This window comes from Anoplolepis gracilipes, chromosome 8, assembly GCF_047496725.1.
Source record: "Anoplolepis gracilipes chromosome 8, ASM4749672v1, whole genome shotgun sequence".
Taxonomy (NCBI): Eukaryota; Metazoa; Arthropoda; class Insecta; order Hymenoptera; family Formicidae; genus Anoplolepis; species Anoplolepis gracilipes.
This window is the reverse complement of record NC_132977.1, coordinates 8,474,345-8,501,493: the sequence shown is the minus strand read 5'-3', so window position 1 is coordinate 8,501,493 and position 27,149 is coordinate 8,474,345. Positions and strand designations below refer to the sequence as shown.

The 27,149-nt window shown below is 35.2% G+C and overlaps 3 protein-coding genes across 9 annotated transcripts in view; 1 reads left to right on the top strand and 2 right to left on the bottom strand.

Moving 5' to 3' along the window:
* The window catches only part of Cut (homeobox protein, cut), a 141,035-nt gene extending 136,765 nt beyond the window's left edge, over window positions 1-4,270 (top strand). For all 4 annotated transcript variants that reach the window (XM_072897599.1, XM_072897602.1, XM_072897601.1 and 1 more), the window contains exon 9: window positions 68-4,270. In XM_072897599.1, the coding sequence (XP_072753700.1) occupies window positions 68-1,755 (1,688 nt within the window). In that variant the 3' untranslated portion in view covers window positions 1,756-4,270. The remainder of the gene's footprint in view (window positions 1-67) is intronic.
* Window positions 4,271-7,844: 3,574 nt separating this feature from the next.
* Window positions 7,845-12,097, bottom strand: Ube2g1 (ubiquitin-conjugating enzyme E2G 1 (UBC7 homolog, yeast)). Its single transcript, XM_072898337.1, has 4 exons — window positions 11,929-12,097; window positions 9,134-9,513; window positions 8,924-9,046; window positions 7,845-8,790 (listed from the first exon to the last, which is right to left on the bottom strand). Exons 1-3 carry the CDS (start codon window positions 11,972-11,974, stop codon window positions 8,966-8,968), a joined length of 507 nt encoding a protein of 168 aa, XP_072754438.1. The 5' UTR covers window positions 11,975-12,097; the 3' UTR covers window positions 7,845-8,790; window positions 8,924-8,965.
* Window positions 12,098-21,829: 9,732 nt separating this feature from the next.
* LOC140668968 (TWiK family of potassium channels protein 7) overlaps window positions 21,830-27,149 on the bottom strand; it is a 272,402-nt gene continuing 267,082 nt past the window's right edge. For all 4 annotated transcript variants that reach the window (XM_072898332.1, XM_072898335.1, XM_072898333.1 and 1 more), the window contains 3 exons: window positions 23,338-23,543; window positions 22,608-22,896; window positions 21,830-22,300 (listed from right to left, as the gene is read on the bottom strand). In XM_072898332.1, coding sequence (XP_072754433.1) covers window positions 22,020-22,300; window positions 22,608-22,896; window positions 23,338-23,543 — 776 coding nt within the window. In that variant the 3' untranslated portion in view covers window positions 21,830-22,019. The remainder of the gene's footprint in view (window positions 22,301-22,607; window positions 22,897-23,337; window positions 23,544-27,149) is intronic.

Sequence of the window (27,149 nt, the reverse complement as noted above, 5' to 3'; positions counted from 1 at the left end):
GCTTTCAAATTATGAAATTTTAGTTACATTTGCTGAATTTTCTTGACCAAATTTTTCATTGTTATAGCGTGTGGAACACCCATGAAACCTATGCCGCCGACAAAACTCGTACAAGAACAGCTACAAAATGCAGCGAAGGCACAGGCCGCCGCTCAAGCAGCTGCGCAAGCAGCGGCGGCGCAGCATCAGCAGGAGAATCAGATGCAGCTTGGTCCACCTCAGCAAAGTCCTCAGCATCCGCAACACCCGCAGCCTCCACCACCAATGATGTTAACCCCGCCCGGACCTCATCATCCGCACACTCAGCTCAGTATGCAAGAACTACAAAAGAAACAACAACAGCAGCAGCAACAAATGTCACTGCACTCACCGCATCATCAGATGGCACCGTCACCTCTTCGCAGTCTTCATCCGCACATTTCACCAAGCGTATACGAAATGGCCGCTCTTACGCAGGATCTCGATACACAGACAATTACCACGAAGATCAAGGAAGCGTTACTGGCGAACAACATCGGCCAGAAAATCTTTGGCGAAGCAGTCCTTGGTCTGTCGCAGGGCTCCGTCAGCGAGCTGCTGAGCAAACCGAAACCGTGGCATATGCTTAGCATAAAAGGCCGAGAGCCTTTCATCAGGATGCAACTTTGGCTGTCAGATGCGCACAATGTCGATCGACTTCAGGCGTTGAAGAACGAACGACGGGAGGCAAACAAGAGACGGCGCAGCAGCGGTCCAGGTCACGACAATAGTTCCGACACTTCGAGCAACGATACTGCCGAGTTTTATCACGCGGCATCACCTGGCCCGGGACCCACCACCGGCAAAAAGCAGCGCGTTCTCTTCTCGGAGGAGCAGAAGGAGGCTCTCAGACTTGCCTTCGCCCTGGATCCGTATCCCAACGTCGCCACTATCGAATTCCTTGCTGGTGAACTGGCCCTGTCTTCAAGGACGATAACAAATTGGTTTCACAATCATCGAATGAGATTGAAACAACAGACGCCACATGGCCAGCCGGAGCCGCAATCGCCGCGGGAACCTGGCCAACCATTCGACCCCGTTCAATTCAGATTGCTATTGAACCAAAGATTGCTGGAGATTCAGAAAGAGAGACTGGGTCTAGGAAATGTACCTTTACCTTACTCTCCGTACTTTAATCCTAACTTGGCGGCTCTGGTGGGTAACGCGTTGAAAGAACAATGTTCTGGTCTCGATCTCTCGATGAACGCCCTGAAGAGGGAACCGAATCAGGAATTTGAAGATGAAGATGTCGAGGACGCGATGAGTAATCTCGGTAGTGAAGATTCGGAGGGTTCGGCTGGTAGTATAAAAAGAGAGCCCACAGAAACGCCGACGGCACCTACGACAGTCAGGTCCAATAGGAGGAAACCCGCGGCACCGCAATGGGTTAATCCGGAGTGGCAAGAACCGACGAGAACAGGTGACGAAGTTATCATTAACGGTGTTTGCGTGATGCAAACGGATGACTACGGTGTGAAAAGGGAGACTGAGGAAACTATAAGAGTTGAGCCAACCCCGGTGCAAGACCGATACGAGGAGGATGCCCAGAGCGACGTCTCCTCCGTATCCGGTAACAATGGAGCCGATCGGGACAGTCCACTGCCCAGTCCAAAATCCGGTCAGAATAGTCCAACGACGTCACTTAGACCGCCATCGGCGCAACAAACGCAACAGTCCACGGAAGAAAGTCCAAAGGACGTGGTAAAGCACGAACCCGAGGAAACGTGGGATTATTAGAACAGTTTGGGACGTGAAATTTCATGGGATTATCCGCGAACTCGGTATTTCCTTCTCGAGGGGGGGAAATCGAATGAGGTTTCCGACGTGTCTTCAGGGTCATATTGTTGAGATATGCCAAAACGACGCTTTATAAGAAAAGACGTTCCGCGAGTTCACGATATCCATCGGTCTAGTTAAGTTTTAAACGAGGAAACCAGTTATAGGACTCGGTCGTGTGCGAGTCCTGCCTACCACGAGGGCATTATCATAGAGAGGCGAACCGCGAAAGTCTAGGACATTTTTGGAGGGTGTCACCGAACAGAAACGGGGGGACATCTTGGTCGATTTAGATGAGAAAACGAAAGGATCAAAACTGAACGGAGCTCAATCAAAAGGACCTCACATTGTGACGTTTTCTACGCAGCAAGTGATACCGAGATCGGTGTCGGTGTGAAATCGTATCGTTTATGAAGACTGTGAAATACAACGGAGCCGGTTGTGAAATGACAACGGGCTCTCGTTGCAATTCGCTCGAAATTCGAGAGAACCCCGGTCGCTTTCGCTTTCGGATGTAACACCTCCCCTCAAAGATGGATGATACGATTATCGTATCATTGCGAAGGTGGGGAAACGAGTGGACTAGATGATGCACGGAAAACGGAAGTGGTCCGGGTTCGCCACACAGTGCAATCTCCCAGTAACTAATTGTTAGATCAAATATTAATTTTTAACGAAAAATTACGCGCGACGGAAAACGGCCGATTAATAATTATTGCATAATTGTGATTCATGTTATTGTTTATACTCGCCTCCCTATCCCCCATAGTAATTAAGCTGTTAATGTTATATACTCCTCTCTCTATCTTTCTCTCTCTCTCTCTCTCTCTCTCTCTCTCTCTCTCTCTCTCTCTCTCTCTCTCTCTCTCTCTCTCTCTTTCTCTCTCTCTGTCTCTCTCTCTGTCTCTCTTTCACTTTCTCTAGTTATGTATCTTTTTACCATTTTCGGTTAAAAAACTTGACTTTTCATCTTTTTCCTATTTCTTGCTCTTGTCCGCCTATTTATAAAATTGCGAGGAGAATGATCACTTAAGACCGTTACCAATGTTATTATTATCATTGCGCTATTATAATTACGAATTATGAATATTATTCATATTATTATTATTGTATAATTATCATTATGAAATATTCTCAGTTGTCAAAAAAAATATTGTCATCGATTATTATTATTACATTAATATGTTGAATGGCATGCAGAATGTATAAAATACCAAAACAGAAGTAAATTTATTCGTTTCACGAGATGATTATTTAAATTTCCTTTTTCTATTTGTTGGAAACTATTAGCTGCGCTAGAACAATTGGTTATAAATATCTTTGATAATTTTTATTTAATATTTTGATTATTCTAATTACTATTATTATTATTATTATTATTATTATATTATTATATTATTATTATTATTAAATATTGTATTATTAGACGCTTATGTTGTCACATTGCTATTATTATTATTATTATTATTATTATTATTATTATTATTGTCATTATTATATCAATAATGTCATTATTATTTTATTAGAGAATCATTGTCGCAACAACAATGTGGCTTGTAAAGCCAATGTGATAGAGCTTATATTGCGATGATATGTAGAGAGGAAGAGGACGTGCAAACGAAAGACGAACAGGCACGTCGACTTCATTGAACGAGGCGAGATTGCGCGAGTCTATAATTCTGCGATTTCTGGCATATGTAAATATCTGTACAAAAGGAAGTAAGGGAAGAAACTTCGCGAAATACTACGAAAAAAAAAAAAACACAAAGAACTACATATACATACACGCATACACACACGTATACACACGATCTTGTATATTTACTTATCACACTTAACTATCTAAATAGCGTACGAATATATCCACGCAGACTAACAGCGAAACTGCACGTTGACTGCACGCTGAATTTTCACCTGTCGCAGTCAGCATCGCCCATTTTAAGAATGAATTCGCGTAATCAACTATGGAAACTATGATGAGGTAAGAGAAGCAGAGAATTAAACCGTGTATTGCATCAACTGCTCATTGCGATTCGTGAAAATGCAACGTTCAAACTATTACGAGCGGCGCAAAGGAAGGAACACATAATTACGAGAATTTGCCGTAAATTATCGATGCCTAGAAGAGGAAGGGAGAAATGTGCAGGAGACATTTCGAGGCGATTCAGCGTTAAGAGCGAAAGGACGAGCGAATGGATAAACGCGTGTGTGCGTGATGAATTTCGTAAGAGAGAGAGAGAGAGAGAGAGAGAGAGAGAGAGAGAGAGAGAGAAAGAGAGAGAAAAAAAGAGAAACAAGTCCTCGAATTATTACGAATCAAACTCTAGTATATTTATCAAAATAAATTTTAATCTTCAATTTAAAAAAATTCTAGTCCGCAGTTATAAAAATAAAAAAAAAATGGAAACAAACGCGAATGAGATATTGATGAGGAGTTTGTGCGAGACGATCGCTGTAGAAGGGCATTGCTAAACGAGAAAGAAATCAGTGATCGATTGATTTTTTCCCGCCCCTCCCTCCCCCCCCCCCTCCTGACTTCCCAAAAACCTTTCATTCTTTCTTAAATTTTTCATGAATCGTCACGATGAAAAGTCGATCGGACCGGAATATCGAATGTGTACATATATATTGCTATACTCGTGCGATTACGTCTCGTAATTTAATTGACGCTGATTCCGCCTGTCGACGGGTGATCCGAGTCTCACAAAACGTAGCCCGACGATCGACGAGGATATAAACGATCATGTTAGACGAGATTACTTCGAGCGAAAATTTCGTCGATCGTTCGTATGTCGAATGATATATGGATAATGCGGCTGCGATAGAGAAAGCTCCGGATGCAAATAGATTAGTAGATAAGGCAAGGAGAAGGATGGAGAACAAACGTGCGATCTCAAATATCTTCGAACTATACCAAACTAAATTATTTCACGATCGAGCATTAATCTAACATTTATTCTTTCGATTTTTCGACTTAACGACTTTTCGGTTAACGACGCAGCAGTCACATAATAGATAATCGTCGATCCTCACCGGATGACGGAGGTCTCTCGTTCTTCAGGATCTATATTGTAGATACGACATTAATACGATTCGTATTGGTGAGATAATCCGATTTTAGCTGTAATCGTGGCTATAAAGCGTTTGATCATTCGGCGGATCGACATCTTACGATTTATTGTATGTATACAGGATTATGATTGTTTCCCTTTTCTTCATTTTCGCCGCGAACAAGCGTAACGCATATAGATTCTTTGTAGATACCCGATAGATAGCCGATAGATAACCACCAATAGCTTTAATTATTTAAACGCGGTACAGCTTTTATGTCAAGGATAAAGATCGACGACCGTTTAAAGGATGTGCGTACGACGGACATGTAATATAACGTAACGAATACACAAGTGTGTAACTGCGTGCGAATGCGTTAGCGTTATCGACAACGGCGGGAAGGAGAGAAATCATATCGTAAACCTAATAATGAATATTTTACAACAAAAGGTAATTGTAGATAGACACACATTCAAAAGCTGTTGAGGCCCCCAGGAGAAAACGTACGAAGGAGAAACGCGCGCGTGCAACCCGGAAATGCACACACGCGGGCATACGATCAAAAGGGAAGAATAAACGAACCACACATACGAAGGACACTGTCATCCAGTAGTGAAAATAATGTATTAAACAAAAAAAAAACAAGAAGGTTTACCTAAAATAATAGTCTATTAATTTGTATTTCATTTTTTCGAACTGTATTATAGCTTAAAGAGTATCCTGTACATTGCATAAACACACGAGCACTATTGTTTTAAATTGTACGTTTATGATTATTATACGAAGATAAAAAAGAAATAAATAAGGTATACAAAGTATTGAAGATATATGAGAGATTTATTGACGATCTAACTTAAGGGTCTTTAATATCTCCTTTACGCACACTGCGCGAGCGTTCTACACAAGTAAATTATAGTATATATCCATATCTTCCATGAAAATTTTAAAAAAGTAGAACGATTTATTACAGAAAAATATCGATAACAATTACATTACCGCCTCGGAGACATTGAGAGCACGTGCTTATATTTTTTTCTTTCTCCTTTTATTTTTCAATTTTAAAACATTTTTCTCGCCGTATTTCAAACTTATGCTATTATTCTTTTAATTCATTTTATATTTGCATATTTAATAGTTGCCACGTTTTATAATTCGCAAGTGGATGCAGGAATTATTCATTTTTATAAAGATAGAAAATGTTTCACAATATCTTGGCTTATGCAATATACGAAATGACACGATTTATTTAAAAGCAAAGTGACATGGCTCAAGTATCTCTCTTTTCTCTTTTAAATTATATATCTCTATAATTCAATACATTAAGGATATGCAACAAATGAAAAAAAATTGTAAAATATGTATACATATTATAATAATGCAAGGAGCACTCGATGTCTCAAACACTCTTATTGTTATACTAATTATTCTTATTTTGGTTTAGTAAATGAATCTTGCATTCTTATTAATTTAAAATTCGTATTAGTTCTTAAACATGCAATAATACAATTCAACCATGAGATAAATGGAAGATTATCTTCATTGTATATATATATAATTATATTATTCATATCAATGTCTCCTTTCAAGAATTTCTAAATTAAAAAACCTGTATTAAAAAATATATATATTACGCTGCTAATTATTATAACCCATCTTTTTCCTTTTTCCGTATTAATTTTGTTTTTTATATAGCTTATAAATAGCGGATTTTTGCCGCGATTATAAATGTTTTGCTAAAATAACTGAAAGCTCTTTGATTAAACGAATTAAAACTGATATTCTTTTCTTTCGTTCTCTTGCATGCTATATGCATATTAAAAAAAGAAAACAACAAACTAGTTTGTATATACTAGACTAAACGTATACACATATCTTTAAATTATTACATTACTTATCGTGCAAACAAAAAAATAATTAAACATAACGCTATTTTATACAACTAACAATAAGAAACAAACTAAACATATTATTTTATATAGAGTTACAAAAAAGCAAAAATGAATCTTGAAGCGTATTAAATTATTACGTTTTAAAATGTTAAGAAAAAAAAATTTTATTTTTTATTGTAATATTTATTGAAGCGTTATATCTTGGAGGCGAATAAAGCAACGGACGGTTTCACAACTCGCATTTTTATAATTTGTAACTAGTTACCTTCAATTGTAAATATAAATTATATGCATACTTATGATAAAAGTATTTTAAACCTATTTAATATATTTATAAATATTGGTAATATATTTTTCCTTTAGAATGTAAAAAAAGATGTATTTATTAGGTTTTTCTAGTTGAAATTACTATTAAAATTGTATATGCGTGAATATTTATAAATTTTCCAATTTATAAACCTAATACTTATAAAAGTACACTTTATAATTGGCAATTTATAATTCGAAAAGTAATTAGATAGTAAATCCATTATAATATATATGTATAAACAAAGTATTTTTACTATCTCTATTATCTTTTCCTAGATATTTTCTGCAATAATGTGTATAAACGTTTTCTTGTACAATGTATGTTATCATTCTTCATAAAACGTTAAATATAAAAATACAAACATAAAAGAAAAACGGATATGAAGATCAAGTACATATACAAAATATTGCAAACGATAAGATACCATTATTATCACTTATATTATCACAAAAACATACACTTACTGATTGCTGTCCGAAAACTGCAAAAGGAATTCTTTTTCATTATTTCACACATAAATATTTTTATACATTTAATTATAGAAGTGTTTTATATATATATATATATATATATATATATATATATATATATATATATAAAAGAAATAAAATATGGTGTTATGAAAACGTACACATATCTTCTTGTTATTATTCCGATAGGAAAATGTGATAAATAATACAATGAAATGGATGAGAAAAAGAGTAGGTGTAATGTAACATAGACGCTGGTTCAATATCTTAAGATTTAATTGACAATATGAAATAATGTATAACCAGATGTATCATTTGAATTTTAACTTAAATTTTTAAGTTGTAAACAAATTTGCTAAGAGAAAAGAAATATTCAAGTTTCAATTTAAAGAATTGTATATATAACTGTGATTAAAAAAACAAAAAAAAAAAACAAGAACCGCAAGTTTATTTTGCAATGAAAACGCTGGTATCGTGCACACGAATGACAGTTAAAGAACAAGTATCTTATAACACGTACGTTATGTCACGAGCACTAGCTGTAATTATTGATACATTAATAATATTATCATTATTATCACTTGAATTAAAATTCATCATTTTGGCAACTTACGGTTCGATTAAAATTTAACATATATTTTTACATCACCGTGCATAAGTACGGCATTATTCTCACCGCAGTGTGTCAATTAATTCGTATGCAGTCCATTCTCGGTGTAACTGATATTACACGATTGTTGTATGTATCCCGTCTTTTTCCTTGATTTTATAAAAATTTATTTTTACATGTATATATTTACGAAAGTAAGAAAATACGAAACGACACTAAGGAATTATTATTGAGATAAACGTAAACATATTATTTTAAATTACAAGGTTCGGTCCAAAGGGGCTCGGGGTAGTTCTTGAGCATAGGAGGGGCAGGGGAGAGTTAAGAGTTTATAAGAACTATTAATATTAAGGTAGTAATTATACAGAGATGATTTTTTGCTTTATGTATATGTGTAAATTAATTTTCTTTAGCTGTTTATTATGTAAAAGATGAATTGCGTGTGTATTTCTTTTATGTTCTCCGTCTCGATGGATCTGGATCATATGTTGGTGGCGGTAGTTTAATAAACATGATAGAGCGTGAGTTCTACTCTCGCGGTCACACACACTCTGTCTTCTTCTCTCTGCATAAGGATAGGTCAGGCTTATTCCGCTTTTAGTGGCACTGCTGTCCGTTAGCTTTATGCTGAGCATCGGTTTCTTTCTTACAGTGCTTACGGCTTTCCTATATTAATGTTAGACATATAAAATATGTAAAACAATCAATATTGCTAATACATATATCATACAATAGAGGTAAATAATATAATAGAGATATTAGTATTAGGCTATTATATATAAGTTTTCATAAAACTTACCAGAATTAAATAAGTCTTTCCATTTGTATATTTGTTCATCCCCTACAAACACTCTTCTTGGCTTTTTCTCACACACCTCGCCACCTTTCTTTTAAATTCCGTATAACTTTCCCTCCACTCTTTCTGCAATAAGAGATAAATCATCATTAAGATGAAGAAAAAGAACAAAAGCAATACAATATTTTTTTATATACCCAACATATAACTTACGGCGGCATCCACATTGGCGGGGCTTTCATCATTAGGATCTGCGAGCATGCTAATAACACTTATCAGAATAGTTTCGACTGTGTGAACCGGTAACCACCGCTCGGATGCTTTCTCGTATCCCCATTTGTCATCACCGGGTTCGTGCAATATCGATATACACACGTCTCCATTTTTATCAATATTTGGATGCCATATTTCGGTTATAAATTTCATTCTTGGTGGCCTAAGTGGATATTCTTTTGGAAACTGTAAGTGTGCCTTGAAAAAACCACCTTCGTATAATGTATCCGGAGGTCCAATAATGAGTACTTCCCACCGATATATGTCATTGTCGTCTATGAGGCCTGCAGAAAACCCTTCTACTGGGTTTTTATTTAATTCTACAAAAGAGAAACAGACATGATGTGATTATCTTATAGATTTCTGGTTATTCGTATTAATTTATAACATGCTAATTCTAGAGCATTTCTAGAACATTTAATAAAATGGAGAATACATTTAAAAATATATAGCTATATTATAATTAACACAGTAATTATATAACATACTGTTTCACATATAAAGTAATATTAGTTGCTTTCCATTGTTACACAAGTGACACTGAGTCTAAAGTGATCTGAGTTTTTAGGCTAACAATAAGATAATGACGTAATTATTCAATAAGTTAAAGGAACACACAAGTGAGAATATTCATAATGATAATAATATTATTGTCATTTTGTTCTTACTCCCTTATTTGGTGACAAGGTTATCACATAAGAACACAGATTTATAATCTCACTTTTAAGAAGTGAATTTACAAAACTCACCAAAGCACATGGTCTCGAGCTTGTGCAGATTATAGGTAAAAAAAAACTCAGTTAAATTTCACTTGTGAAAATAAAAAGGAACATGCAGTCGACAGAGTTTTGATATAAATGGAAAGCAACTATTAATAAGTACAAATTGTAAATTGTATTCTATTGTTTTAAAATAATAAGAGAAGCAAGAAATTGAATTTAAGATTGTATTAATTAATGTAATTACTGTAATAATTAAAATTTTCAAATTGTAATTAATAAATAAAAAAAAACTTAAAAAATATGTATGTTTATCATCAGTAAAAATATAATAGTAGAATAAATTTATTATATTGTAGGTTTTCCAGTAAACGACCCAGGCGACAGTTCAACACAGTGCATTATTCTTTTTTCAACTCCTGCACAACAAAGACAGAATGATGCACCGTGTCGCTTACTGGAAAACCATTGTTAGAAAAATTAAAATTAGCTCTAAAAAATGTCCCTTGTACATTTTAATTTCAAGACGACACATTTAAAGAAAACTAGTGCAACAAAAACAATTTTCCTACAAGTTTCGATCTAAAATGAGTAATCAAGGTAATTGTAAAATTTTCTAGACAATCGCGAGCACGGTGATATATTGGGACACAAAGTGTCAAAGCGTCGAGGTTATGTTTTCTATCAAGAACCGTGATAAAAGAGCAGCATCATTCGAAGATCATACAATAACGTAATATAATGCGCGCGGGTGCACATGTGTGCGTTCGTGCCACCTATGACACGTCAATCCGGCCAGCGGCGGCGCATACTCTCATCCTTGAGACGCGCGGCGTACAGGTTAGGGTTCGCCCCATGCCAATAGCCGCCGCCGTACAAGAACCGCGCGGTGAGTCAGCGCGAAGGAGACGAGGCACGAGGTTACTGACGCGACACGACGTTCTCTGCCTCTCTCTCTCTCTCTCTCTCTCTTTCTCTTTTTCGCGCACGCGACGCGACTCCGTCGCACAAAGAGAAGCGGACTCCGGCAAAGCATTTTTCGTGGCGTCGATCTCGACTGGAACAGGGGAGCATGGCCCGAAGGCGGCTGACCTTCGGTGGTCGTTGCACGGCGCGCTCTTTTGCTCTCTCTCTCTCTCTCTCTCTTTATCTTTCACACACTCTCTCTCTCTCTCTCTCTCTCTCTCTCCAGCTCTCACTCGCTCTCGCGTCTCGCTCCGTGTGTCTGTATACGATATGTGTCTGATGTGTGTGTGTGTGTGTGTGTGTGTGTGTGTGTACGTATATATGTGTATACACTGTGTCTCCGGTTTTTTCTTTCATTTTCTCTTTTTCGCTTTCTCGCTCGATATCTTTCTCTTCCCTCGCTGCCGAGGATAAACGTGCGCGACGTAGCAGTGACGCGCGTACGCTATAAATAACAAGGCCTGCAATTATTTTCGGGCACGAGACGGCCTTCGTCCTCGACGTCGACGACGTCGCCGTCGTCGCCGCCGCGCGTGGAACCGGCTCGCGGTCGGCGAGTACGGATCCGAGGGGGAAGGGGAGGGGGGGAGGAGGAGGAGGAGGAAACAGGCAGGTCGAAGTCGCACTTCGAGGCCGCGACGAGAGATTCGATGACGAGAGAAAGAAAGAGAGAGAGAGCGAGCGAGCGAGCGACGAAGTTAGGCCGCCGCCGCCGCCGCTTAGGTTAACGTTATTCACGGGCGCAGCACACACAGGCTCTCTCTCGGCGAAAGAGCCGTATTGATTTTCACGCCCCGTATCTGTGCGCACGGGCCGCGGCGAGCCGGCGAGAAGGACGTACGGTGGCGACCAGCGTCGTCGCGGACCGGACTCGTCCCCGACGGGGACGAGGACGGGCTCTCGTCGAGGATCGACCGCGGGCCTGCCGCGGCACGACGGCGACGAGGGTCCTTGGAGAGCGCGAGTCACACGACTCCGAGATTCCTCCATTCGGCCGCGATTCGCGTCGGGTTAAACGCACTTAACACTCATACCACGCTCACATTGTACCTGCTAATTGTTTTCGTAACAGCAGCGCGGACTGTGGCTCTGACATTAATAAAAGTTCAGTTAAATAAGACTAAGACTGAAAACAATCACTTTTGCTTGACTGAAAAGATGGCTAGGTACGTCGCGGAAGCGGTGACTGCGCTTGCGCCGCTTGGTTAAACATATGTTCTTCCGTCCCGAGCTCTGCGCCAGTCTGATGTACCGCGCTAGCAGCAGTGCACTCTACGGCAACCGGACAAAGCATTCTCTACGGAGACGAATTTGCGATTGTAGGTAAGACAAAAGTCACTGCGCTAAGTCGGTGGGGTAACAATAGATAACACTAGTTATACTGTATGTTGATAATGCTATAAAATTATACAATTATATATCGTTTATACGTAAATTCTATATTTATTAACAAAAGTATTTGCAGAAATTAACTGATTTAGGACTTTTGACTAAGGTTTTGTATAAATATAAATTTAATGTATAATATTAATTTTAGAATACAATTTGTGTTGCTAAAAATGACATATAAGAATTAAATAAAATGTGTAGACTATTATGTTTTATATTGTCTGTTTTAAAATTAATTATGGAATATTTACAAAAGATTGTTTAGAATTATAATTTTTTAGAAGAATTATGAAAAATTATTTCAAGAAAAATACCCAAAACATAATACAATAAGAAAGATATATGAGAATAGATTAATTTTTATGCAACTCTTCTAATATATAATTAAAATTATAAAAATTATACAAGAAATATTAATTAATTAATAGCAAAATTTTAATTTTAGAATTAAACAATCTTTTTCAACGAATAGCAAACGTATTTTGCGAAACGATGATGAATGTAGAAGATATTTAGATATTTATAGCTATTTTTTCGCATAGGTAAGTTCATCCTATCGAACAGAGAAACATACTCGATATGAAAAAAAAAATAATAAATAAAGAATAGAAATGGACGAGAACCGACGGTTATGTATCTTTGCCTTCTCGGCAATTTCGCACGGTTACATTTGAGATTTATGGCCCGATTTCGATTCCATTTCGCGCCACGGTTTGTTTACTTATTGGCATCCAGAATATGTGCGCGGGATGTGATGTTACGTCCAGGTTTGTATTTGTGCTCCGATGCTATCACCCAGATTTATCTATTGTGCTATTGAGACGAGACAGCAGAATGGAAATAATCACGCGATGTGAAATTCAGACGTCTTTCTATAAATTAACATCAAACTCAATTATTTGAAAATATATATGTAATGATATAATTTATGTATTTTTTTATTTTGTACAAATATTAATATTTATATTTCTTGTGTTTTTGCAAAAAAAAAAAATATTTCATTTACAATCTTGAAGTCTTCCAAAAACAAAAGTTCCAAAAATAAAAAAGTATTATTTTGACTGATATTTTTAATACATTTTCAATACATTTTCAATACAGTATTATATTGATCGATATTAACCGATATTTTCAATATATTGCTATTTAATTATTATAGTTATATTTATAACATAAATTTAATTTCCATTATTATAAGCACACTTTATATGTAGATATCATTATAGAGCGTCAGATATTGTAAAAGGCAATCACGATGTATTTACTGAAACAGTAAAAATAAATGTAATTCTTTTTTTATTATAACTTGATAAGAAAACATTTTTAAACTTATTTTTTTTTTATTTCTATAAAAAACTCTTATACTAGATATTGTGATATTTTTCATGGTTTAATTTGGAAACGTACTATATCACATTAACTGCGACATTTTCTTTGCATTATATTTGCTTACAATTACAAAAATCGTTTTTATATCTCGAATGGTAATTTAATTTACCATGTCGATATATCTTAAATCAATCGCAATACATACACCACTAGTATATAGTTATATTTTTCACCAACAAGAATATTTTTATTATTATTATTATCGTTGCTTCTTAGTTACCTCGAGCAATATTAGTATTTCTCGCGTGATTATGTCTTATATCGAATTATACATGATTACGGTGATAAAGGATAAAAATCATTAATTTCAATTTCGTTGTGTCATTGGGTCGATAGGTCCCGATGTATATTGCTTTCATAAATTTAGTATCGTTCGCACATTGCAAATTGTGACGGCGTGCGCAATGTATTGCTACGAAAACTTACTTTATGTCATTATTTTTTCATATATTTTAACAGATGCGAAATGTGTATGTTTGTGCGAATACAAGTAACAAAATTTATAAGATTTTTAAATTTAAAGAAATTTAAATGATCGACTTTTATAAACTCATTCCTATTCAAACTTTTTACTTTCCAAACTTTTATCTGACATTTTTATTTAAATCAAAGTGAAAAATGTTTTATTCTCTTGGTTTTTATAAATATATATATACTGCAATAGAAATTAATAGGTATATAATATTACATTGGGTAGTAAGGTATATAATAGTGAATGGAACAAATAAAAAGATTAACAATTAGACACGATCGTTACACTCACACAGGACGTAATATCATCGAAGATCTGAACGTTGATTAATTCAGTCATGTGTACAGCATAAAAATTACTCAGATAAATATTCATCAAGGTCAGCATATATGACTAACAAACGTTGTAGACTGTTGAGAATCAATATTTCGAAAAAAGTTGTTCACATGTTAAAGTCTAAAAATATGTACAAAATAACTCTCTAAAATATAATATTTCCAATAATGATTCACTGAGATTTTTGTGATAAGTCCTTTTTATTATCTCCTATTTGTAGGATACATTGCTTGACAAATGATTATACAGACGTACAATATCAGCAAATCGTTCGTTTTGTATTTTACAATTTCATCGGCCGACACTCCGCACTTCTTGCTCATCCTCACAATTATTTACAAAATATTAATAAGACTTTAGTTTCTCGGCATATAATATAAATTTGAGAGAATGTTCACCGTGTATGATTCTATACCTCTCTCTAACGTCCTAATTTTCCCACAGCGTTTCACACAGATATAAGAATCAATTCCTTTTAAAAAAATGTGTAATACACGGTAAAAATATTGTGCGTTTTTTTTATTTTTAACGTCATCAGATCTTATCAAGATAGAAACTTTAAACTTCCGGATGCTTGTGTATCTTGCAGAAATGTATAATCAAAAAAAAAAAAAAAAAAAAAAAAAAAAAGATGAATCCATGAGCGAACCTTGGGAAACTTTAACTATGATTAATATTCGCGGACGCAGCGAGTCTTTGTATAAGCGTATAGAAAACTTTGTTTTGATCGACGACGCGCGCAAAGTTTAGAGAATCAGACATTTATTAAGATTTTTTTCTGCTCTCGCTAAGAATTATCGAGATGATTTATGAGCAGAACACGAGAATGATTACTGCCGCATTGTACTTAGCAAATGTCTCGTACTTTTCTTTCCTCTTTTCCAGAATCTATAACAATAATTTAGAAATTATTTATTCACTTAAAGTTTCTTATAAATTAGATACCTGCAAGTTAATTCTCCAAGGAAACGGTACAAGGAATTATTTATTACAGTGTTTGTAGACGAGCTTGATTACATTTTTCTCCCTGAGAGATGCTCAATTCTGAAAATAAAGATATGTCTTGAAGAAAGTTTTATATTACGTATCTTTAACATAAATTAACAGCAGGAATGCTTCCCAAACTTTATTTAACGATAGAATAGCATCTCTGTTTTGGTAATCAAAATCAATATTTTTATCAGTTTCGATGATACAAATGTTCCATCATATACATTCTCGATATTTAATTTTTTCGAAACTGGAGCAAAAGTAAAATAAACAATCGATATTATAATAAAAAATCATAAATTATAATTCTTGTCGTTCAACAACAAGATTTAACAAGACTTTTCACACACATTCATGTCTATTATATTCTAAGACAATATCATATTTACAACTGTGAGTTTCCTTTCATTGTCAATGAAAGCGATCGACAGGCGAGTCATAATGAATACGACTCTATAATTGGACTTTACATTCTAACAGTAAATACTAATATAATATTATATCGTACAATTATATATTAATTCTATGTACAAGTAATATTCATATTAACAATGACATTAATTGTATTAACATCATTGGTATAGATATATTCGCTTTATGAACGAAGATTTGCGATTGGCTTGCTCGTAATTTTATAAAAACTGATTAAAGGTATAAATAAAAAATTAATTTTTATCTACTTAATCTCGATAATGTCGTATTAGATAATTATATAATTTTTTTAATGAGATTGGGTAACAAATATTATAAATATCGATCAATCATATGTGTATATAATAATTTAATAATAATTATTTAATAATTTAATAATAATTTGTGTTAATATATTTACGACAATGATATAATTTTATATAAGATTTGCGATATAGAAGGACGGCAGAAGCAAATCTCTCGTTAACTTATTGATTATGAAAGTTAAATTTTCATCAAGACATATTGTTGCAACTCAAGCATTTGTAAATAAGAAATTTCTCTTCTCAGATCTCCTCTCTTACAATTTCTCTTCGATATTCGTTTCAACAATAACGACAATGATATCTCATTTCGATAACAAATATTTATTTATGTAATATTTGTCTTAAACAGAAATATGCAAACAACTATTCTATTCTCATAAAAATATCACAGTAAATAATTTTTTACTACAGATGTTTGTGAGCTACGAGAAAATGAAGCAGGATGAAAATAAATTAGAACCAAGCATATTGGTCAAGTGTAATAACTTTGTGCAAAAGTGAGTTTGCTTTAATTTGGTAGCACTTCGCTAAAGCTCTTTCAAACGATAGCAGTCAGAAGTAGTAGAAACATTAATTGCCCCTGATAGAAGCGCAATTGAGTATCAAGAGACATAGACTTCGACTTTCTTTCGAAGCTTTCGAGGCGATTCGCAGGCTGATTCGCGCGCGGAATGAATATGTAAGACGACAGCAGAAAACCATTAATTTCATTAAGTCGGCTGCTGGAAGGTCGAGTTTTACTTTTTATTTTTTTTTTTTTTTTTTTTCTCCAAGGCCGAAACGCACCGATGAAGCTGAATCCCGTGGCGTTTGACTTTCATTGGATATTTCTCGTGCAAAATTGTCGCGCTAAAGTTTCGTGTCGACCGTCGAGAGCTTTGAACTCGGTTATATTTCCCTGGAGTACGACAGAGGAAACCGGAACGTAAGGGCGAAAGATGAGGAGCTACGTAGGAAAGAAAATCCTGTGAAAGGAGAGAAGCCGGCTTGGACTTTCGCCGCGCTGGGACCTCGTCCTGCGCTTATATATTGACGTAAAAGATCGCTCGCCACAATCTGCTATACAGTAATGATGTTAACTTAAGATAAGATAACGACATTTCACGTATAATATTGGCACGCAAATTAAGGCGACATAAATATAACAGAAAAGTAATAATAAATATGACTAGTAGAAAAAATCTATGAATACAAGTATAAGAGTTTGATCGGTTTATTCTTTTTTTTATGAGATATATGTATAAAATAAAAATTCTCAACCGAATAGCGTATGCATGTAATCTAAAGGGCACCAATCACACTGTGAAACTGTATAATATATATCAACTAATAATAATTAAAAAGTTTTAAAGTGAAAGATGCAAAAGATTGTATATAACTCTTTCTTTATTCCTTTAACTTTCTTCTTCATTTCCAGCAGCAAACTGATGATACGATATACATTTCTTTGATATAACCAAATTCACTTACATTATAAACGAATTCAATATCCGTAGCGAAAAGTTAGACAAACTTTAATTCGCTTCGCAAGTTCACCTCCTAAATGAGTCTATTATCTTGAGAGGAAACTTTGCGAAAGAATTAAAAAACGATCTGAAAAATAACACGACTAAAAAGAAATTGTTTTAAGTATCGTACAAGGATATCGATTAATAAAAAGTTTAATTAGAAGATTATGTAAAATATATATCGGTCACATAATATTCGATCTCTCTTTCTCTCTCTCTCCCTCTCTCTTTTTTTCGGAATATTCCATCATCAACTAAAAATGCGGCAGCCAACTTTCAAGCACTCTCTTCGGTATTTGCAATCGTGACACGCCGGCGGTTATTGCGCGATTCCTCGCGTACACGGGGACGTATATGGAAAGTTGTAAATAGATTCTCGCAACAAATCGCCGTAGCGCCAGCTTGGAGCAAGCGCCCGCCTCGACTCGAACTCGAGTGTGAGGAAGTTTGTACGGGCGGGTAGGGTAGAGGTTTGGATCGATGGCTGGATAGCCTGGTACGAGCACCAAAGTAAAGTTTGTCTTGGCTGCTGGCCACGACCCTCCATCGAATCACCGACGGAGTGATAACGATAACTCTAGCAACTGCTCAAGCCAGTATCGATTGTCATTAGACACTGTACGAGATCCTCTCGCCTGTTAGTTGCACGGTTGGGCACGATGGCCATTATAGCGATTCGCTCGGATTAGCTTTTAATATCGAGATAACATATGTACGTATGAACGTTCGTGAATGAAGAGAGACGGCCCTGACAAGATGATCCATTATACCATATGATATGTTATGAAAAAACAGAAGAAGAAAGGAGCACGTTAAGTCGCTATACTGGATTAGGTATTTCGTTCCTCTGCATCGTGCGATGACAGACTTTACGTCAGTTCGGTGTCAAATTTTCGCTTCGTATTCGCAAAGAAAATTTATCCAGTATATAAAAGATATAACTTGAATTTAGCATATAATTTATTCTAATTTTACTTCAATTTTAGATTAAATTATATCGTTTATCGGCGTTAAGATATGTAAAGAATATTTAATACGGCAACATAGAGGTCTGTATGATACACTTATATATATAATATTAATCAATACGCTAATAAAGGTTACTTCATACGCAACGAAAATAATCATTTACAATTAATTCACAGTTTTGCTTTATTTACGCGCACTTTCTCTCGTAGACTATTCGAGTATCAATATGAAAGAACGGGGATAAGTCGTCTTTTAAACGCAACGTCCTTAGGGATTAATGCTTATCCATATGTACCTTAGTTATTGTTCTTGAGCACAGAATTTGATTTCTCATTCATTCATTTGATTCTAGCGTCTAGCCGACGGCAGTATAAACAATATATTGTTAATTATTATTATTATAATATTACAAGACTCGCTACAATTATCGCTAAATAAAGCGATGTCGCTTCTTATTATGCTGTGAATTAAAATTACAATAAAATATTTTGTAGATTCTCTTTGTGCACACGAACAGTCAGCATGCTTAAGTGATCATTGCAGTGTTTAGCTATTGCTCATCCCTTTAGAAAACGTAATCTTTGTTCAACGGCAATTAGATTGCTATCTTTGTAGGTTTTTCATATACGGCAGTGTGATTGAAATTACAATTCGGTAACCGTCGCGAGGACATAGGAAAAAATGACAGATCGATCGATAAACGAGTACGTGCATATCTCCTCGATCCGTCCCGAGCTAGACACAAGGATCGAGATAGCTTATGTTAATTATATTACAGACAAGAACACGTTTACTTCGCGAATGCTTAAGTACGGAAATATAAAAAATCCTTACATGTCCCTATCTAAGTAGGCGTGTAGAAACATTAAGTCGATCTCCGCCCGCGCAAGCCAGGACGTCCTCGAAATCTCATTGAATATCAAGCGGGTGAACCTCTCATACTCGAGTCCGCAGGTACATCTAGATTGATTTCGCCCAAGTGATTTCGCTCATAATATGCTTACCGAGGAATTGACGTCAAGCACAGATCCGGCATTATCGGAAATTAATTTCAAGGAGGATTCCGGAAAAATTCTTTCTTGTGCGTGATTTATTGCGGAATTATTATTCAAAGATATGTTAATTCGCCGTAAGAAAAGACTTCCGCAGGATATCACTTTCGAATCAGACTTTTTGGCAAAAGTGTATCGTGAAAAGAAATGATTAGGATGCCTTCATAATGACTATGTCGATTCTGAGATAAATCTTTATTATTTGTATTTAATGATGCATATAGATATATATATTTTTTTTTTTGTATTCATATGCAAATAGAATTATTTTCAGAATTTTATTCCAATATTTTTTGCGATATTTAAAGTACTCTCTTCAAGACACTATGTTTTTAAGGCATTATTTATATATCGAAAAAATATCAATTTTTCAGTCCATCCCAAGGCTTTCTTAAGAAGCAATTGCTGTACGTGACACGAATAAGAAAGATAAGAAAAGAAAAGTTTCAACATTTCCGTGCACGAACAGCATACCGGCCGCGAATGAAATGCACCATTGCCCCCTGGGAAATTATTTTATGCCGGTCATTTGCTCTATTCATCCTATCGACGACGTAAACGTAATTTCCTGTCGTCAATATCGGTACGCAAATAGCTAAATCGTAATGAAGAATTACTCATGGCTTCAATTTCTAGGATTTTACTCGTGTCACGATTTCTTCAATTAATCCAAATGACTTTAAACTGTTATAGTAGAAAATGACATAGCTACGAATACTATTTAAATAACACGTCTATTATTCTAAAAGATACCTTTAATAATAATTCGTGCATTTAATCAACATAAAGAAACTTTATTAAGTAAATGCAAATAAATTTGAATTTGTCCTTTTGATAAGCGAAATCTCGTTTTTGTGAAAAGGGCTTCATATTCTCTAGTAATATCGAGCAAACATTAATTAAGGGCACTTCCAGATTAACCTGGCAACGTCTGGTGGAAGTTCAAGAAATTCCTACGACATTTGAGAGACACTTTGCCTATCTCAGTACCATCTTACTTAGAACTTATATAATGCTATTACTGGATTTATCAAACATAACTTAATTACGAATATGTTACTTTTTAGTCCGAGCCACTCTTGTGTAAACAAGAAGTATCGACAACTACATCTTATATGTTATATTTTAATTTTATTCCAATTATGACTGCGCGACATATTTTAAAATAATACTTTAAGAAGCAATAAAATTAAATAATTTTTCTTTTTATGTCAATTTTTGTCAATGTATTAAGTAGAATATTACGTGCGTAGAATAATCACAACCAGATATTTTCATTAACAAATACTTTTTATCAATAATTGTTTAATTCTCAATAATCAGATTGAAATTCTATTAAAATGTAATTGTGCCAGCAATGTAAATATTGAATTTAGATTATCTTTATTACACAAGTGAAAAATGAAACTCCTGTTATATCGATTTCAAAGAGGATGTCCTACTTGCGTTCACGGTTCAAGCATTTATTCTTGAATTTTTCGAGTGTGTCCCAGATAGTATATTATTTATGTTCATCATTAATAAAGGAGTATCAATTCTATCATTAATCATTGAATTTATGTATAAATAAATTAAAAAATATAAGAACCAATATAAGAAAATAATACACATTTGTTATTTTATTATTATAAAAAGGATAATCAACTTTATGAAATATATATATATATATATATATATATATATATATATATATATATAATAATTCAATGAATTTATATAATTAAAATAACAATTAGAATCAAAATTTCTAAATTTATGCTGGGGAAAATTTTTAAACTATATTTTTTTATATCTCTAATAAAAGAACAAATTTTGAGCATTGTTACTTTCTTGATATCTCATCAACAAAAAAAATTCAACGTCAATAATAAATTCAACAGAAACATTCTTCTATTATTTTTCCATTATCAACGATCTGACAATACGATTTAGCATATACAACATATACCTATCCATTCGGTTACGATCCGTAAAATTGCCGTCTTCAATAATCTCTAGTTGATTGAACCTGACTGTCGGACTGTCAATCTCCGGAAATTTACCAAAGTTTTCACATCTCCGTATTTTCCTCGGTCTCCTCATCGACCTTGGGCAACATATAAACGGCAGAAATCGGTGGTACATGATCCTCGAGTTTCAGGATCGGCTTGCAGTCTCTGGTAACGTCCACTTGATTGAAGGTGTCCTTTAGGATGTTGATCTCATTCTCGTGAGCGAATATATTGGTGGGTGGTTCCGTGCCACATATATTGTTCTCGTCGGTGCCGTTCCTGTGGCACAGATTGCCTGACGGAAATTGTCACGAGGTCAGCGCAAACGGGTCCGTCGATAGCTCGTCCACGGATGGGCTTGGTTTCACTGGCTCTGGCTTGTCCGGCTGGTGACTCAGCCGATGGACGATCTCGTCGTGGAGGATGTTGAAGCACATCGCTGTCAGTGCCATTCCTGACATTATGTAGCACGAGCAGAACCATACTGTCACGTTTCTCGAGTCGGCGAGGGTGTGACGAGGATAAGAACCGGGTACCATGTCGCCGAAGCCGATGGTGCTCAGGCTCATGAAGCAGAAATAGCTCGCGTCTATAGATGTGAAAGAAGCGCGCTATTAAACCCTTCTACGGCACGACACTACATATTATATATATAGTTTTATATTTATGTACATTTTACGTTAGCATATATATCGTGTTGTATTTACGTCACAGAATTTTATGCCAATAGGAATGCAAAGAAAATACGACTGCATTAATTTCTTTGAAAAACTGTGCGTCTTTGAGAAAAATGTTAATATCGAAAACTATATTGATAGTTTGTGTAGAAAACCGATGCAAGACTAAACATATATGTTTTTGATTTTTTTTTCTTTTTTTTTCATAATCAAACTTACCTATAAATGACCAACCGTCCAACTTGTGCAGAGTGAATGCTCCGGCAACGATGTAACACAGCATCGCGCCAAGGCAAATGCTGATTGGCGCGAGTATAGTGACATTGGGCCTGTCGCCTGAGCCGAGACTCGATACTTCATCCTTCGGACTGGCTTTGATTTCCACGGTGCTCGTGAACGTCGATGCATTCGCACGAACGTAAAAGGGTTCCTGCAGTTGCAGTTGCTGCTGCTGTTGCTGCGCCAGCTCCTCTTGCTGCCGCTTCTTTCTCATTCGTCGCTCCTTCTCCTGTACATACAAAAAAATGTTCGAGAACATGCAGAAATTTATTTATTTTCTTTTTTTTTTTTCATATTTATGCTCCCCTATGATGCAATCTACATTCTATACGTGTGCCAATTTCATTCGTTGCAACGCGACGCTTTCGAATAAACGCTGACATCGTTTACACTCTTGTATCTCGAGTGTCAGGGGATTTTCGAAGCTGATCCAATTTTATTCGAATAGCACTCTAACAATAACCAATCAATATCTCGGTAACCACATTAATCCTTATCGACTGTGCAGAACATGCATATCCGCGTTAGACAATACTATCGATCCGCTGCGACATATGCGTTCCCATCACGTATATCCGGTTTTTTCAACGGGAAAAAGACCGGCAGTCTACGATTAAATTTTTTATCGAATAACGACGCAAAATTCACAACGAGAACCATCCTTGCTAACCTGCATCCGCCTCTCGTCGTAACAACAGTAACCGCAATTCGAGCAAAGGCAGCAACAAAGAGCTCGTGTGAAGACACCTCTAGCGCATCTGGACAAGAGACCTCCCGCGCTAGATAAATAGACCAAAGTCAAGGGTATTCCAAGGCTAGCGTAACCCATGGTAGCGACTTTACCCCAAGTGGACTTTGGTGCGATGCTTCCGCAGCCTGTAAAAACACAGGAAAAAGTTTTATTTTATTCAAGAAAATTGCATGGAAATAAATAAAATAATCTGTACACACAAAATTATACCATGATAATTTGCGATAATGTTTGTTCTTTTCTTTTTTTTTTTCTTTCTTTCAAAGAGTTACTCCGTTATACAATAGCGATATTGCAACAAGGAAAGAACGGCGATACAGCCGCGCTAGTTAATTTGTCGCAATGTTAGCTTTCCGGATACTTAAAAGTTAATATGCACAGCGGTACGTTTATTCACTCTAATCAATCACCGCGATAATAAGAACTTTGTGTAACGTGCAGTCTCAAGTAAATTGATTTGTGTGAATATATAGCATGTATAATGTGTGCGCGCGTATGTGAATAAGCGCCTAAAATGAGTTTATCTAGAGCATAATTTATATAAGATAATACATATATATTCGAAATTATTTCTATTTCTATTTTTATTATAATGGATTACTTTTAATGCACGTTCAATAAATATCCAAATTATTATATAAGTCCCAACGACTTTGCTCAAGATAATTTCAACGTAGATTTCCTTATTCGTATAACCGCAAACAGCAAAGTTGATTAAGCTTCATAAAATTTATATCTCTAACTCTAAAATTCGCCTTGTGAGAAAAGTTAGGACCTAAAAGTTCATAAAAATTCGTAGAGTTTTTACTATCGTAAAAGCTTAGATTTCAGCAAACGTTGATCAATTGTAATCTCCAAAAATGGTTCTCGGCAATCGAGCGGCGGAATTTATAGTGCGCAGCGGCATTCAATCGGGTTGTGCTATCCGGGGATGGATAAAAATATCTATAAAAAAAGCCTAGAGTTTTTCTTCAATTTCGCAAAACAATCAAAAGCGTTGTGTGCGTTTAATCAAGATTTAATAAATTTCGACCTCTATCGCGACGTTGCAGTGAGGTGAGTCGCATTAAAAGATTCTCTCTCTCTCTCTCTCTCTCTCTCTATATATATATATATATATATATATATATATATATACACATCTTGTGTTTGTATATGTTGTGATCTATAACAAAAAAATTGTTGAGTGACGACTGACGACTGATCGTTATCTCGGCAAATTTAAAAATAAACATATGTATATACAATATATTTGTAAAATATATTGTCGGAGAGGAATATAATGATACTGTTAACATCGAGAGTATTAACTCAATTTGCCATAAAATTTGTTGAGGATATTGTGCGATAATTAAAATTTTTCCACTAAACGAATTATTAAAACGGATGATGCAATTTCTGTCTCGAAAGAAAACTGACACTTATGAAAGTATATATACATGGTTTGATGCATTCAATATACCGTGTACAATGTAAGCAATAACGAATATCCATTTTCATATTTCGTAATATTGCATCATATCGAGAGAGATAAGCCGGTTATAATTCAAAGGGGTTTGCAAATGATGTAAAATATTTTATATATACGAGCAAAGAAATTTTATTTTTTTCGCCAAGAATTTCTGATAAAACATTAACGCTCTTAGTTACTTACATCAATTAATTTCACTACCGCAAAAGTTTCGCGAAAACGCAGTAGCAGCAGCTGCTTTAAAGCTCCGTATTTTATTTACAACCCTGATTATATATACTGTTTTCTAAAACAGAATAACAACGTTAAGTGGGGTTATTTTATCGCCGACAAACAGCATCATTAATCTCCACGAATAAATAGAAGCTCATTCTTCTGTGAAGAAATACGGAAAAAAAAAAAAAAAAAAAAAAACGATGCTTTTCCAAAAACGCGCGTGCTTTTAACTCTCGTACGCGGAGCTACCGTATATTCGCGCATCGCTCAATCCCAATCTCGACAGGTTGACCTTACGAAGTGATGGAGGTGAACACAGAAGCGCAATATGCAGTCGCGCGCTCGGGTTTTACGAGTCGATCCAAAAATTCACGCGCGTAGAGATAGAAAGTATAGTCGATCGAAAGAGCGAGAAAAAGAAGATAGAGATAGATAGAGAGAGAAAGAAAATGAGAAAAAGCCATTGCAAAGAGTTGCGAAAAGTTCTCCGAAACCTGAAAAAGCGCTCGGAGATGAGCGGTGCGAATCGATTGCTCGATGCCGTTTAAGATAATGGATCACCTATCGGAATTGGTACTACCATCCCCGGCATGATAGTGGCCGGCTTAGCCGGTTGCATGGAATTGCAGTACCGCGGAAGCTTCACGAAGGCCTATTCGTCACTGTCCCGCCGCCTTATCGTTCACGACGGCGCGACCCTTTCGGTCGTTATCTATTGTCATTTATTAGGGAGAGCTACTGCGAATTGTCAGCTTCGGTTTTATTGGCCGGCCGAGTAAAAATATACTGCGCTCAATCGTACGGTGTAGGAGAACGACGCGACGGTTCGCTTTGTCACTTACATGTATTGAATGTCGTGTACGCTTCAAGCTTCATAAGCGTACATATCAAATAGAAAAGGCATATGAAAAAAGTTATTCGTAGCTTATAAATGTAGTAACTATAGGCTCTCTAAATATTATATATATATATATATATATATATATATATATATATATATATAATCATTTGTAATACATTGTATTTTATATGATTATTAATGAAATTTCTCTCTCTTTCTTTTTTATAATGATTATTAATTTGCATAGATCAAGTAATTAACTGTTGCGATAACAAGATCTTTGTAATGTGCCATAAATTAATTGATATTTGCGTGAATATTAGTGTATACATATTATATAAATAATAAATATTCGATACAAGTTTGTTCGGAGAAGATGCTGCAGGAAATATCTAGCTCCTTCTAGTCTTATTTTTATTTAATGGTAAAATTTTAATACTATCGCTCTCTACATTTTCGATACGGAATCATAATATACAACAAGCGGTGTGTCGCTTCGAAGAGATTGAAAACAATTGTCACAAAATGGCAACGAGGAAAATTTGATGCACCAGGAACAATTCCCTGAAGCGCGATATTTTGATGAGAAAATTTTTCAAACAAATTCATCCAGCATATTTTCATATCTTTGCAGTATTCATATTTATTGTGTATCTACCGCATATGAAATATCTGCGCTGTCAGTCACGATTCTTTTTTAATCTATAACGACGTTGAATTGAACGGTATATCTTTTGTATACACATAATGTCAAGGACATGTGTTTTACGTTGTATGAAGATATTATAAGTTCTTATATTATCCAATAATTAAATGTTGTCCATCTAATACAATATAATTTTGAAAAAATTATATTTTTTAAAGCCAAACGAACGACGAAGAGAATTAAAGATGATTTAAAAATAAATTTTATTAGAATTAAATTCCATGTAATAGAATTATATAATTTCTGTAACATTACCGTTAAATGTAATATATATATATATATATATATAATTATTTTGTATAATATATTCGTAGTCGTTTAAAGATAGTATCAATAATAATAAATTGTAGAACCATATCTCATTTCGCTCGATGCAGCTCAAATCGACAAGTCGAAGGAACGTAGGAGAGGAAAAGGCGGCATGCGGAACAGTAAAATTTAATTATCAGTTAGCAATAACATGGACTGGCGTCGAGTTACTCATTCTCAGCCAACGG

Coding starts and splice junctions, on each gene's coding strand:
- Ube2g1 (XM_072898337.1), bottom strand. CDS start 11,974: ATGTCAGAGCCACAGTCCGCGCTGCTGTTACGAAAACAATTAGCAG. Junction 9,514..11,928: donor GTTACGAAAACAATTAGCAG/GTACAATGTGAG, acceptor TCTCTTTTGTAG/AATTAAATAAAAACCCAGTA. Junction 9,047..9,133: donor CCGCCAATGTGGATGCCGCC/GTAAGTTATATG, acceptor CTCTTATTGCAG/AAAGAGTGGAGGGAAAGTTA.